Raw genomic sequence first — 14,607 nt, 5'->3', positions numbered from 1 at the left:
TTTTTTTTTTAATAAATTTTTTTTGTTTAAATTTAGGTGGAAGTTGAATCCATGACAAGATATGTCTCTCCTATTAATCCTGCAATTTTTCCATTATTGGCAGTGGTATTACTGGGAATTGGAATATTCTTTACAGCATGGTTTTTTGTATATGAAGTTACTAGCACAAAATTTACAAGGGATATGTTCAAAGAATTATTAATTTCTTTAGTGGCAGCATTATTTTCTGGTTTTGGTATATTATTTTTACTTCTTTGGGTTGGAATTTATGTATAGGTACATTATTTTATAAAAATTTAAATCAACAAAATTAAATAATACATTGATATATATAAATCTTATTTTTTTGTTTCAGATTCATCTTATAGATGAAAAAAATTAATTTTAAAACTATGAAATAACATTTAATTAATACTATCGATTAATAATACTAATAATTAATTAATACTATAAATTATATAAATATTATATAAATATAAGAATAAAAACAATGTATTTTTACTAAATCATGCAATTATAATGATTAATCTACATATTTATCACACAGTAATAAGCATTTGTATTTCTTAACATTTAAAATCACTATTTTAAATACAATTTTTTTTATAATATAAAAAATCAATTAAAAAGTACACATTTTTTACATATTTTTAAATAAGAATATATAAATACATTTAAAAATATAATTCTGTAAAACAATATAATTCTGTAAAACAAAGATATTTATTTTTATGTAATTATTTAAAGCCTTTATAAACCTTATTTTATACGTATGTGTGTGTGTGTGTATATTTTTTGTTAATTTTTGTATATAAAAACTTTGTTTGTCCTTTGTTATAAACAAAATGTATATAACATGAAACAAAATTTATATTGTATATGCAGCATTTAATGTTTCCATAACGAAGATATTTTTTTCTATAACATATCTTTATAGGATTTATGTAGTTCGTATTGCGTATATTGTTTGTAATAAAATAAAATATTGAATAGCACAACTTGATAAAAATTGAGTAAAATATTTAACCAGCCAATCCTGCTTTTTGACGACAGCGTTGCATAAGAGCTCTTAGCATAAATTGTCTGCGTGAAAGTTGTCGTACTTGTTTTAAGAATGCATCTAAATCTATAATACCACAACGTAAAGCTTCGCCTAAATAGTAGATAGCATCTTCTGTGGCTGCTTCTTCCGCAAATGCATTTAACATTCTATAATTATAATTTTTAAAAAATAATTATGATATTGAAGTATATAATTAAATAAATAATTAAATACATACTGTTTGTAAAGTGGTGCGATTGTTGTAACAGCTTCATCAACATCTATTGATTGATTGTCAGAAAGTTTTGCAATTTCTTTTTCCAATTCAGCTTCTTTATCTTGAAGTATAGTAATATTTTTTTCAAGTTCAGTTTTCTCTTTTTTTAATTTATCAAACAAATCTGTTAGATGAGCAGATCCACTTGTAAGTTCTTGCTGTGTTCTACGTAATGTTTCTAATTCAGCTGACAATTGTGAAAATTGTTCTTTAAGTCTTCGTCTTAATTTATCTTCTACTGCTGATAATAATGAAGCTCTAATATGTTCTTCTGTAATTGTACCTGATGCACCAACAGTAGCAGGTACTGTTGGAGACTTGAAATTATAAAAAGAAATAAATATTTATATGAAATATATTTTTTATTTATTAAAAGTTATAACTTACTGGTTGTGTTGATGGAGGATATTGAAAAGAACCAGTACAACTTTGTGATGGATAATTTGATGCAGTTCCTCCATACGAACCATAACCTTGATATGGAAATCCAGAAGATGTTGTAGACATGTATGGAGGATAAATATTATTTCCACCTGTATATTGTGAGTTTTGAGGATATGATGAAAAACTAGAACCAGGTATATGTGTTCCACTTCCAGGTATAGACATGAAAGCTATATAAATTTATAGTTTTTAAGATCTAATTTTTTTATAAGAATATAAACAATTATAAATAATAAGTACTCACGCTGTACAGGATAAGGTGTAGAACTTGTTGTTTGTATACCTTGTCGTGGTTTAGCATAAACAGGTGGCTGTTCTCCAAATGTTACAATCATTATTTGAATTAAACTAAGTAAATCAGATGAATGCTAAACATAATAAAAATAGAATTATAAAAAATATATAATAGATAATAACATATAATTATATACAAATTACTTACTGGTAACCAATCATGAAGATATGGTAAATAAATTTTTCCATTATGATCAACAAACATACTAACTTTAATGCTCATATCTGCAGTAGGTTTGACATAGCACATAGGTGCATTATTAGGATGTGTATCCATAAGCCATATACATATAGGAATGTTATAATAATTACCTAAAAATATTTTAATAATATTTATTTTAATATTGATCTTATATAAATGTTTTTTAAAAAATTTTAAAATATATTACCTTTATAAGATACAGGTATTGTTCCTTGTAAATTAAACAATTCTTTACGTGATCCGTCATTAAATACTAAAATAAGAATATAATAAAAATAAATAAACTATAAATAAATATATATTTCTTATATTTATTTTTATATCATTATATGTTATAAAAACTAATAATAAATAAATAAATAAATCTTAAAGAATATATATTTATAATACTTACCAAATGGTTCTACATTATATTTTAAACCCTTATAAAGATTCAGAACTTTTATGACATGTTTTTTTGTAATATCAGAATTTTGGTACTAAAAAAATAAAATGCATTTTATAAGTATCACTAAAAAAATACATTAATATTATAGTACATATATACTAATAAATGATAGTATACATACTTTTGATAAACTTTGTTTTAATTTTCCTTCATCTATAGATGTCATTTTCACCATTTAACTTCGTATTGTAGAATTACTGGATATAAAAAAAAATGATGTTTAAAATGAAAATTTTTTATAAATGTTATATATAAAAATTTATTAGAATTTTTTGATCATTTCATGAATTATATCGTTGTGTTATTTTTCATGATATGTAAAAATTTTAAATTTATATTATTATCAATTTTATAAATATCTCATATAATGTAATCAATATATCAATATATTTTATTGTTAAATCTTTTTTAATTTGTAATAAACTACATTAAAGATTAATTCGTCTGTCACTATCTATCATTTAAGATATCTTGAAGATTGCAATACCATGATTAGTTTTCGCTTTTAATCATGAAATATACAAATATACAAAGAGTTATTGAAAAGAACTTACAATAATCATTGGTTCCTCAATTATTACTTAGTGCTGCCCTCGGATAAATGGCGCATATTTCAAAATTATAATATAAAAAAAAAAATTAAGATATAATTAATTATTAAATTAATTATTATTTATTACTATATACGTCTATGACAAGAATTATAAATTATAAATAAATTTTTAAATAAAAAATATTTTTGAATCGATACAAATTTAATAATATAATTATTATTTTTTAATAATTTGAAATTTTTTATGCAAGTGATTTATGATATTTTACATATATTATCAAAAAATTTAAAATATATTATCAGAAAGTTATGTAACACATAAAATATATTAAATGTTTAGAAAAATTGAATCTTGTATAATAAATATTTAAATATATTTTAATTTAAGTAGAAAAATTAGAATTATAAAATATGCATATTTATTTTTTACTAAATTTGTTAAAAACAAAGAATTAAAATATAATAAATGTAATAATGTATTACTTATGTTAGTACCTAATATATGCAATTTTGTACATAAAAATACATAAAAATCAAAATAATCTTCAAAAATTTGTCATTCTTGTATTTCTTTATTGATCAATACATTACGATATATCGTAACATCAAAATAACAAAATGTCCGAGAGATGTAAATAAATTTTTATAGATCATAAGTTATAAAGACTTAAGTTTCAGACTCTGTTTTCTCCTTTGTATCGCTATTTTCGGAAATATTTCTATTTTTTTCTTCAGATTTCGATTCTTTTTCAGATTTCTTTTCTTTATTAGACTTTTTTTCGCTTTTTTCTTTATCAGCCTTGTCGCCATCATTTTTTTTACAATTATCTGATTTATCTTTACTTCTCCTTTCTTTATCTTTATCTCTTGATTTTTCAGAATATTTTGATTTTGAGGATCTAGATTTGGATTTAGATCTAGATCGTCTAGATTTTGATTTCGAACGTTTACTTCGAGATCGTGAACGACTTCTTCGACGAGGAGATCGTTTCTTACGATCTTTAGATTTAGATCTGGACCTGCGAGATCGAGAACGTCGAGATCGAGAACGAGAACGATGTCGACCACGAGAACTACTTCTCCTACGAGATGGAGACTTTCGTCTACGATCTTTAGAACGAGAACGTTTTGATCGAGATCTTGATCTTCGTCGATGACGTGAACGTGAACGTCTATGACGGGAACGTGATCTTTTACGTGATCTAGATCGTCTACTACGTCCTCTCGATCTAGATCGAGATTTTCGACTACGAGAACCACTACGACTTCGTTTATCCTTTGATAGCATCCCAATCATTGGATCTATTGCAGCTGAAATTAAATTGTGGGCCTCCTTTACTCGAGACATTGCTTCTTCTATCTCTTTTTGTGCTGCTTCATTACTTTTTGCTTCAGGTTTCGCTATTGCTTGTGTTGAATGATAAATTTTAATTGCTCTATCCAAAAGCAACTTTCCATTCAATAATAATGCAGAAACTACAGCTGCTTGTTCAGAAAGTTCTACTAATGCATAATGTTCTGTATCTGAATCTCTGGTACACATGCGTAAATATTTTACTTCAACATTATTATTACTGAAAAAATCTAGTAAATGATCAGTTGTGACAGATGGATCTAAATTAGCAAGAACAAGTGTTCTTCTTATTTCTTCAATTCTTCTGCTATCTAAATGACCAGGTAAATGTGGATAAGGTGGCAATCCATTTGCCTCTAATTTTGGATCTATAGTAGTAATAACATGATTTGGAGGAATTCCTTCTATTGTATTTACAACATTTGGTGGTAGTTTTGGCTCAGAAGGATAAAGACCTATAAAAAAAAATAATTTAATTATATTTATTTTTATATATATACATAAAATTGAAAATGTTTAATTTAGAAGAACAATAGAATAGAAATTTGGATATCATTATTGCTTACCTGGAACAACTGTACCATTATTTGTTAATTCAAGAGCTCTCTGTTCATCTGGAATGTCACCATTTTGATAAGGGATTACAATTAATGCGCGATCGATAAAAACAGTATTTGTCATATGTTGAGCAACAGCAACACATCCCTGATCATGAAATTTTATGTAACAAATACGAGATTGAACAGGTACTGCAACATCCCGTATAGTAGGATACAATCTGATATCTTCTATTTTTCCGAGGTACCCGAACAAAGTTTGCATTTGATCTTTCGTTGCTTGAGGTGCAATATTTGTTACTTGTACCACTTTTGTTGATCCAACCGCCATTCTTTTCACGATTCTGTACAAAATCTTCACAATGTATTTTAGAGAGGTTAAGTTATAGAAATTGTGTGCAGACGAATGGTACACGTTACACAAAAGAATTAATTTAGTTGACGCATTACGGCGAAAGATAGATGAACATGATTATATATAATTCGTACATTCTTTGTGTTTTCTCAACAATTTCGTAGCAACGTATAAGGCATGAACTATGAATCTCTAGATGATGCAAATATAGTCCACTTTTATGAAGATTTATCATTAATTCATAATAAATGTTTTATTATTTTGTAATAATATAAATATTCTAATAAATTTATTTTTAAAACTTATATTTTTCTTTAATTAAATTATTTTTATTAAAATTGAGTTACAATTCTCATTGCCTAGAAAATAATTTTAATTAAAATAAAATAGTATTAATACATTAGGTTATAATTTAGAATCTTTATCTACCTATATATTATCTATTCAGCTGAACATCATATATAAACAAACGAAATTATGTAATAAATGTGCTTTATCTGCTGACAAATTTTGATGATATTAGGTTTCATTCATATTATTGTAGCGTAAAATGCATTATCGCTTACTATCAATTATTTTTATATTAATTGCTATTTTTATGAAAATGAGATATAATTATTAATTTTTATCTTGGAAAGTACTTATTGAATTTTAAATTTTTCTTTCTTCTTTTTTATTTAGATATAATATATCTCATATTAATTCTAATATTTCTTCATAATATATCTAATTTTCTTCATAATATATTGAAAAAAATTCTGTTTTTTATATATTTTGATCATATAATTTTATATCCGAAAATTCATTTCGAATAGATATATAAAATATTAATATATTTGTAAAGAATAAATTTTAAAAGTCAAAAACACAAAAGATTGGTATAAAAAATGTCAATTAGGGTTCATTTATTAAATTATAAACAATTTAAGTTTGTGTTAAATGAAATGAGGTGGGAATAGAATGAGAACAGAAAGAGAAAACTTTAGAATTGATTGAATTCTTCAAATATATTGCACAATTTCACAAATAAATTAATATTTTTATATATGTACAATAAGCAGATTGAAGTAGACGATATCTATTTTATTGTTAGATTATTTGTATAATATCATTATACTAAAAAATTAGCAACTATCGAATAGCTTGTAGAATTTCGTTGATTGAAGATGTGCTATTTTTTGTTTTCTCTAATTTAGATAAATAGCCAATCAGAAATGAGAATAGAGCATAGCTGAACGATTATCATTGAAGTGCCAGCTCTTAGTAAACATAGTGTTATATTTCATTTACATGAAACCTTAAGCAGAATTTACACTGGGTGATCATAGTACATATAAGATTTATCATATCAATCAATATTGTTTATATTTAAAATTGTCATTTTCATTATTTAAATTATTATTTACAGAAATATTGAATTCTGATTAAGTGCACAAAATGTCATTCAATTCATCAAGTTAATAGTTTAATAGTTTTAATAATGTTTAGATTATTATTTATATCAATAAAAAATTATATCGAATTATATCATGAAAAAAATTATAATATTCGATACATTTTTGATATATATTGCTTGGATTTGTTTGTGCTTATCGTCAGCACGTAACTTCTGTTATCGTCATGGCTTGACTGAGCTATACGCTCCGTGATTGGCTAGTATTTTTTTGTTAATAACTCATTAATAAAGCCATAACGAAAATTTTTACAAAGGAAAATGTTTGAAATTTAAATCTCCAGTTTACAAATGATCCAATAATCCAACACCTTATATATGTAGTTTTCAATATATAATATTAAAATAATTTTCCACAATTGTTTAAAATCTTTGGACAATGTTTTTTCGCAACATTCACATAAAGTATATCATTATTTATGTCCACTTTTTCAGCATTGCTTAATTTGTTCCACACATGAATTGTCATTGCTTGTTCGATCATTTTCATTATTTCAGTATTGTTTGTTGTCTTAAAATATAGTGATCAATTATTGTAACGAATCGGGTAAAATATTGGAGGAGGAAAAACACGAAGGTCTTGACATCGATTCGTAGACATGTCCTCGATAAAATATAAATATTTTTATATATTTATTTTATATATTTATTTATATATTTGTTTTTATTTTTTTTAATTTTAATGTTATATCGATAAATAATTCAAACTATAATAAATATTTTGTAATTTCAAAAAGTTTAAAACTGCTTTTTATTATCATAAATACAATTGTAACATAGATATTGATTATTTATTTTGATATATAAATTGATATCTATAAATGTAAATCGAAATTCGGAATTTTTTATGTTTAAAAAAAAAAAAGAACAAGAAAAAGGAAGATATCAGAAAATAATAATAATAATAATGCAATTATTAATATTAATTAGTAATATTTTTTATATTTTTTTTAATAAATTTATTAAATATATTTTAATTTTTTGTTTTTAAGAAAATTTCAATAAATTTCTAATATAAAATAAGAATAAATATAATATAATTTAAATCATATTTATTGAATGATAATTGACTTGATGAATGATTTTTGTTATCTATAAATTAAGTGAATATTAAAGATAGGTTGAAATTTTTATATTTGCGAAATTCTATTACTGTATAATTAGTTTTTAAAATTCAAAATTTTCTGTAATGAGATGATCGATATATAATCGAGATTTAAATTTAATAACATATTTATAGGAGATTATTAAAAGAAAATTGATAAAATAATATAATTTATAATATTATAATAAATTTATGAGTTGTAAAACGAGAACAAAAAAAAATAACATACGAGGCATAATTTAATAAATAGTATATTACGCAGTCTATAAAAGGAGATACAAAAAGATAAAATATAAATGAAATGTAGTACGAATGAGTTAATTTAAAACTTTATTTCAAAAAGAAATATTAAAGCGAAATTGTGATTTGTTTGAAGTTTCTATTATTCTATTATTCTTATTGTTGTTGATAAGCAAAAAAAAAAAAAAAAAAAAAAATACATCCTATTTAATTTTATATTTTTCAATATTGTATTTATAATTATTTGAATATATTCTAATGAATCGATTGGAAAATTGATAATTTTAATTTTTATATTTTTTTTATAAGGCTAAAATTTTATGTATATGTTTTGTCTTATATATATGTTATGTCTTGTATTATTATTAGAATAGAATGAAAATATTGTTATTTGAATTATTCTTATCATATATTTCAAATATTTAATTTTATGAGTTATTATTAAAATATACTTATATATTAATGCATATTTAAAATATTTTTTATATTTTTATTATTATTTCAAAATAATTTTATAGTAAATTTTACAAATATCATAAAATTAATAAATGTTAGATAAAAAAATAAAAAAAAATTCTATTTTTATCATATTAATATTATTTCATTAATCTTATGGAGAGAAATTAGATTAAATTGCTCACGCGTAGTTTATATAAAATCGCCCATTCCATTGGTCTAATACCGAATATGAAAGAGATTTGTTTTTTTATATTCTAATTTAAATAAAATATTTATTTATCTAAATATATATTGCTATTAATTCTTTTTTTAAAAATAAGTTTATATATTGCATAATATAAGTTTTTCAAATCTTGATCCATTTCTGTATATATACGCAATTAAATATTAAAATACGCAAAAATATGTTTATATAAGATTAAATAATTTGATTCATTCACAAATTTTCCAACCAAATCCAAAATTTCAGAATCAGAAATCTTGATATTTCAAAAACTGATATATTTTTGACATGAACTATTTTCAGTTACAGATTTGTTCAACTTTTTTCAATTGTAGATTTGTTAATGAACTTTATATCTAGGATATTTATTATCTTATTATCATTTCATTGTGTCAAATTTATCTTGTTTAATTTATTATTATTTTATTATTTGAATTTTTTTTTTAGTATTTTTATTGTTTGTGATGATTTTTTTCTTCTAATTTTAATAATTTTGAAATATTGTAAAGGGCATTATTTTTTTTTTCCATATGATACAAGATGTTAATATATTAGATAATATATTATATAGAACATCTTTGGAACATCTTTTAATTTCAGAGATCAAATACAAAAATTGATATATAAAAACAGTTAAGACTTATTTATTAAATTATTGTAAAATGTCTGGCACATCGAGAAAAATTCAAATGTTTTATATGAATATAATATAGTACTGATAGATAATCGCAATATCTTCTTTTTTCCTTCCATTCGTTGAAAAATATAAAAAACAACAAAAAAAATGCGTCTAGAAAAAGAAAATTTGGAATATTTGTGAAAAGATATTAATCATAAGTGAATTATAGTTAATAAAATTTCGTAAACATTAATTTCATAGATATTTTTTTTTATCTTATTTTCGTAATCATTTTTGTTTCTTGTATCTTCACAAATTTTTATATTATAAGCAATTTGCATTAAACAAAACAAGGAAATAGTAAAAATAAAATTGTTATATTTTATTTTATTACCATTTTTATCTAATACGAATATAAATTATTTATAAGTTTATAAATATCCATAGATAATAATTTTTATGTTTGTTGTCTTAAAAATTAAATTTTCAAAAATGTTTCATGAATATATTAATGTTCTGTATATTTGGAATGTGAAAATAAAATAAAATATAATATTTATACGTATATATATAAAATAGCATTTGGTCAATTAAAATTATAATATATGATCGAAATTACAATAACTGTAGTTACAATGATATCAATTTTATATTTATTTAATATCTATAGTTGTGTCGTAATTTCAATTCAAGTATTTTATATTCTATTTTTAAATAGTAATATATGCAATAATATTCAGTATTTTTAAAATATTATTCTCTATATCTGTGAATTAAAAACAAATAAAATATACTAGTAATAGATAGATATATAAATTATTTTGCAATATTTTTAATCATTTAATAAATAAAATAAAATATTATATTATTAATAAAAATATATTTGTATATTAATGTTAAAAAGTTTATTTTATTTAATTATTATTTGAAATATTATTATTTAAAATTCTATTATTAGAATAGAATGAAAATATTGTTATTTGAATTATTCTTATCATATATTTCAAATATTTAATTTTATGAGTTATTATTAAAATATACTTATGTATTAATGCATATTTAAAATATTTTTTATATTTTTATTATTATTTCAAAATAAATTTATTTGTCAAATCTTATATCATTTGAAATAAAAAAAATGAATATTTATTTATTTCTAAAATCTATTTTTCTTTAACCAAAAGATTTTGCTAAAAGATTCGAAAAATAATTTTATATAAAGTGTTCAAGTTCTTTATAAAATAGATATAAATATAATAATTTCTATGGAATGTATGGATTAAAATGTTTCAATTATTATAACTTATAAAGAAATAGTTTTTTGATATGATCTTATGTATTTATATACGGATACATAAACATAAGTGAAATTTTATATAATAGTAGCAATCTTTTTTTGCAAATATTTGAAAAATTATAGTAAGTAGTTATTTTATATATAGAAAAAAATTTTTCAAAATTTTATCCTTTCAATATATTTAGAAGTCATCGAAATCGGTATTCTTTTCTAAATAATTACATTACCTTTGTTCCATTATGGCATTTTTAAGAAATAGACTTTTTATTGTTACTGTATTATTGTATAAATTCAAATTTATATCGAATATCATTTAAAAAAAATAATTTGTAATATAATATTATATACATTACATTTTTAAACAAATTCGTTTTAACATTCTAGTAACTACACTGGGAGCATTATAACCCCAGATATCACCTTGAAAATTATTTCGTATTTCATGAATGCATTCGTTGACGATGTGACGATCCAATTTTGAAGTGTCAAATCCCAAAATATCAACAGCCACTTTATACCAATCCTCAGCACCATCGAAATTTGTTAAATGTTCAATGGATCTGTCAAAATAAATATTTTATATAATAAATAATTTAGAAATTGTAAATATAAAAATCATTTTGTAAATATAAAATTTATAATTTATCAGAGAATACAATTTTCTTTATTCTAATTTATATATAATTTATGTAAAATTTTGATCCATTCAATTTAATAAAAAATATAATAATATAAAATAAATAATAATATAATAAAAAGATATATCATGATATCCTTAAAAATATTTTTTATAATATTGATACCATATATTATATTTGCAAATAATAAATTTATTATTATTTTAAAAAATTAGTAAAAATATTATTACTTTTAAAAAATAATTTAAAACATTGTTTTAATGTCATGTTATTCTAATTATTATTATTAATACTGTAAAAATAAAATAAAAACATCAATGAATTAATTTTTGTTATTAGAATTTGTTATGAATTCACAATATTCTAAAACTAATACTTATTGATTGTTAGATTAAAAATATCTGAGAATTGAAAAAATGATTCTTTAAATTAAGACAACAATCAAGAACAAAAATATTGCATTTTTGGTTCCGTTTTATTGACAAAATTGAAAAAAATATCTTTGAGTTTTAATAAAGTTTTTTATATAAACGAATATAGCTTGGTTCAAATAGTTAGTGATTTTAAAATTAAATAACATATAAAGGACATTTATTATTTTATTTTATAAAAATTATTTTATAAATAAAAAAATAGAGATTGAAATAAACAATTTTTTTTCGTTTCTAAAATAATTTTGTTTTAAAATTATTATTAATATTTTTAATTTTAGAAAATATTTGCATTATTATTAGAAAGATATTTTTTTATTATTATTTTATTATATAATATAATATATTATAATTATATTATATATAATTATATAATATAATAATTATATATAATTATAATATAATTATAATTATTTGAAAATCATTTTGAAATTTGAAATTCTTCTCTACACACATTTATGATATCTTAACTTGCTCGCAAACTTTTAATTATAAATGAAGAAAAAATAAAATTGAAAATATATAGTATTTTTTTATTTTTATTTTAATTTTAGCTTTATTTTAATAAAATCGATCACTTAAATTTTTGAATATAACTGATCATTTTATATACTTTATTCTAACTAGAGAATATATAACATTATAGCTTCGAGATGAGTTGAAAAAATGATCATACGAAATCTTAATATTTTTATATAATATATAATTTTTAGTTATTTTTTTATAACTTAATTAATTTTATATAATAATAATTTTAATTTTGTTCCGTATATGAATCAATCAAATATAAAATTCATAAGAAATATTTAGAAATGTCGATACTTTTATACAGAAAATTATTATACTATATTATTATATTATATATTACGAAATTAACATATTCAAATATTATTTTCAATTTTTTTTTATCTCTTATTAATAGCTAAATTTCAATTATTTAAACTAATAGCCGATTACATGCCGATACGTTTATTTTTGCAGAATTGCATTTCAAAATCAGGATTCAAAATAGTTATAGAATTTCTTTATAAATTCAATTTTATATTATAAATATTATATATAAAACTATCTTAAAAAAGTTATTATATTATATCTTATATCTTATAAGTTCGAAATAAATAAAAATAAATTCTTGAAAATAAAATTTTTAATTTGAATTAAATTTTTAATTTGAATGAAATATTCTAATTAATAGAATTAGAATAGAAATAAAACATTTTTTTTTATTTTCATTATAAGAACGGATATTACTTCATCAATATTAAAAAAGTTCTTTAACATTGTAATAAACATTGAATATTATTTATTGAATAATATTACAATAACATTAAATAATATCTATATATTTTATTTTATGTAAATATATTATACAATATTATATAATATTATATTATTATATATTTATATATAATATAATTATGTATATATTATATATATTATTGTATTATTATATATTGTTATATAATATTGAATTATATAATATTAAATAAAATTAGTATCTAATAATTTCATAGTTTTATTTATTTTATAAAATTATTTTTAAATATCCCGAATTGTTGTCATGAAAGTTTTATATAGATTTTAAAATATCTATTTCGCAAGAATATTTTTTAAAAAAGTTTTTAATAATAATTATTTTATAAAAATTTCATTAAAACAAATATTCATTTACAATATTCAAAATTTATAAATTGAAAATTTTTTTGAAAACAAAAGTATATTATTTATTTTAATTGAGATTCGAGATATAGTTTTGAAATCTTGAAATTTTCAGGATATCAAGCAATCATGAGTTCGCCCAATTCTATTCGAATTTTTTCGATTTATCCGGAATTTGAAGATGATATTTATATTTATGTAGCAACAAATTGTAAAATATGTGGAAATATTCTTACATTATAACAACAAGATCCAGATCCAAATATATTCCGTATTTCCAAAGTGTTAAAAATCTCAGAATATCAATCATTTGAATTTTTGGCCATTTACTTTTCTTTATTATATCAGTTCTGTACCATACATCCAGAGGTGTGTCTTTTATATATATATAATTTTGAATTTTAACATGTCTGATACGAATATTTGGATAAGCTTGTAATTGTTCAAACATTTTTTTTGATTGTTTCGAAATTTTAGAAAAAAAAAGGAATAACAGATACACATTCATATTTGGATTCATTTTAGCTGCGGATTCATAATAGCGTATGCTTGACGAGCATTCAGTATCAAACCATTTTCATCAAAACAAGATGTCTCATGAAAGAAAATATTCTTGTCCACATTTGGTTTATCTATTATCAACGATATAAAGAATTTATTTATTTATAATTATTTTTTAGCGAATATTTTAAGCAAAATAGTAAAAAACTTAGATGTCTTAAAAATAATATAATTGTAATAGAGTTATTTATTTCATACTTTTCATACTTTAAAAAACTTTTTTATAATAATAAAAAAAATTTTAATTGATTTTCATAATTGATATTTATTTTTTATTTTTTTAAATATTTCGAGGCATTCAAATTGAATGCAATTCAGGCATGAAATTCGAAGCATGTAATTATTATCTTAAAATCGAAACTTTAAATAAAATTAATTTGTGATAGAAGAGAAAGA

At 20.6% G+C, this 14,607-nt stretch overlaps 3 protein-coding genes across 3 annotated transcripts; all 3 read right to left on the bottom strand.

Annotated features, from left to right (window-relative positions):
- Positions 1–495: 495 nt before the first annotated feature.
- Positions 496–3,030, bottom strand: LOC122719565 (tumor susceptibility gene 101 protein). Its single transcript, XM_043945502.1, has 8 exons — positions 2,829–3,030; positions 2,654–2,738; positions 2,447–2,512; positions 2,206–2,369; positions 2,008–2,131; positions 1,707–1,933; positions 1,281–1,636; positions 496–1,209 (listed from the first exon to the last, which is right to left on the bottom strand). The coding sequence occupies exons 1-8, from the start codon at positions 2,880–2,882 to the stop codon at positions 1,023–1,025; spliced, it is 1,263 nt and encodes a 420-aa protein (XP_043801437.1). The 5' UTR covers positions 2,883–3,030; the 3' UTR covers positions 496–1,022.
- A 782-nt stretch (positions 3,031–3,812) lies between these two features.
- Positions 3,813–5,758, bottom strand: LOC122719569 (probable splicing factor, arginine/serine-rich 7). The gene is made up of 2 exons (XM_043945506.1): positions 5,181–5,758; positions 3,813–5,069 (listed from the first exon to the last, which is right to left on the bottom strand). Exons 1-2 carry the CDS (start codon positions 5,500–5,502, stop codon positions 3,928–3,930), a joined length of 1,464 nt encoding a protein of 487 aa, XP_043801441.1. The 5' UTR covers positions 5,503–5,758; the 3' UTR covers positions 3,813–3,927.
- Positions 5,759–11,271: 5,513 nt separating this feature from the next.
- Positions 11,272–14,101, bottom strand: LOC122719578. Its single transcript, XM_043945515.1, has 2 exons — positions 13,887–14,101; positions 11,272–11,482 (listed from the first exon to the last, which is right to left on the bottom strand). Exons 1-2 carry the CDS (start codon positions 14,099–14,101, stop codon positions 11,272–11,274), a joined length of 426 nt encoding a protein of 141 aa, XP_043801450.1.
- Between the last annotated feature and the right edge of the window lie 506 nt (positions 14,102–14,607).

Source organism: Apis laboriosa, unplaced genomic scaffold, assembly GCF_014066325.1.
Source record: "Apis laboriosa isolate Shangri-la unplaced genomic scaffold, ASM1406632v1 scaffold84_cov144, whole genome shotgun sequence".
NCBI classification, from domain to species: domain Eukaryota; kingdom Metazoa; phylum Arthropoda; class Insecta; order Hymenoptera; family Apidae; genus Apis; species Apis laboriosa.
This window is presented reverse-complemented; position numbering and strand designations above follow the sequence as displayed.

Excerpts from the sequence above, each read along its gene's own strand:
- LOC122719565 (XM_043945502.1), bottom strand. The coding sequence starts at position 2,882 with ATGGTGAAAATGACATCTATAGATGAAGGAAAATTAAAACAAAGTTTA. Across the intron at positions 2,370-2,446 it reads AATACCTGTATCTTATAAAG|GTAATTATTATAACATTCCT; the intron begins GTAATATATTTT and ends AAATATTTTTAG. Across the intron at positions 1,637-1,706 it reads ATCCTCCATCAACACAACCA|TCTCCAACAGTACCTGCTAC; the intron begins GTAAGTTATAAC and ends TATAATTTCAAG.
- LOC122719569 (XM_043945506.1), bottom strand. The coding sequence starts at position 5,502 with ATGGCGGTTGGATCAACAAAAGTGGTACAAGTAACAAATATTGCACCT. Across the intron at positions 5,070-5,180 it reads TAATGGTACAGTTGTTCCAG|GTCTTTATCCTTCTGAGCCA; the intron begins GTAAGCAATAAT and ends TTTTTTTTATAG.
- LOC122719578 (XM_043945515.1), bottom strand. The coding sequence starts at position 14,101 with ATGTTTGAACAATTACAAGCTTATCCAAATATTCGTATCAGACATGTT. Across the intron at positions 11,483-13,886 it reads CTGGATCTTGTTGTTATAAT|ATCCATTGAACATTTAACAA; the intron begins GTAAGAATATTT and ends TTATTTTGACAG.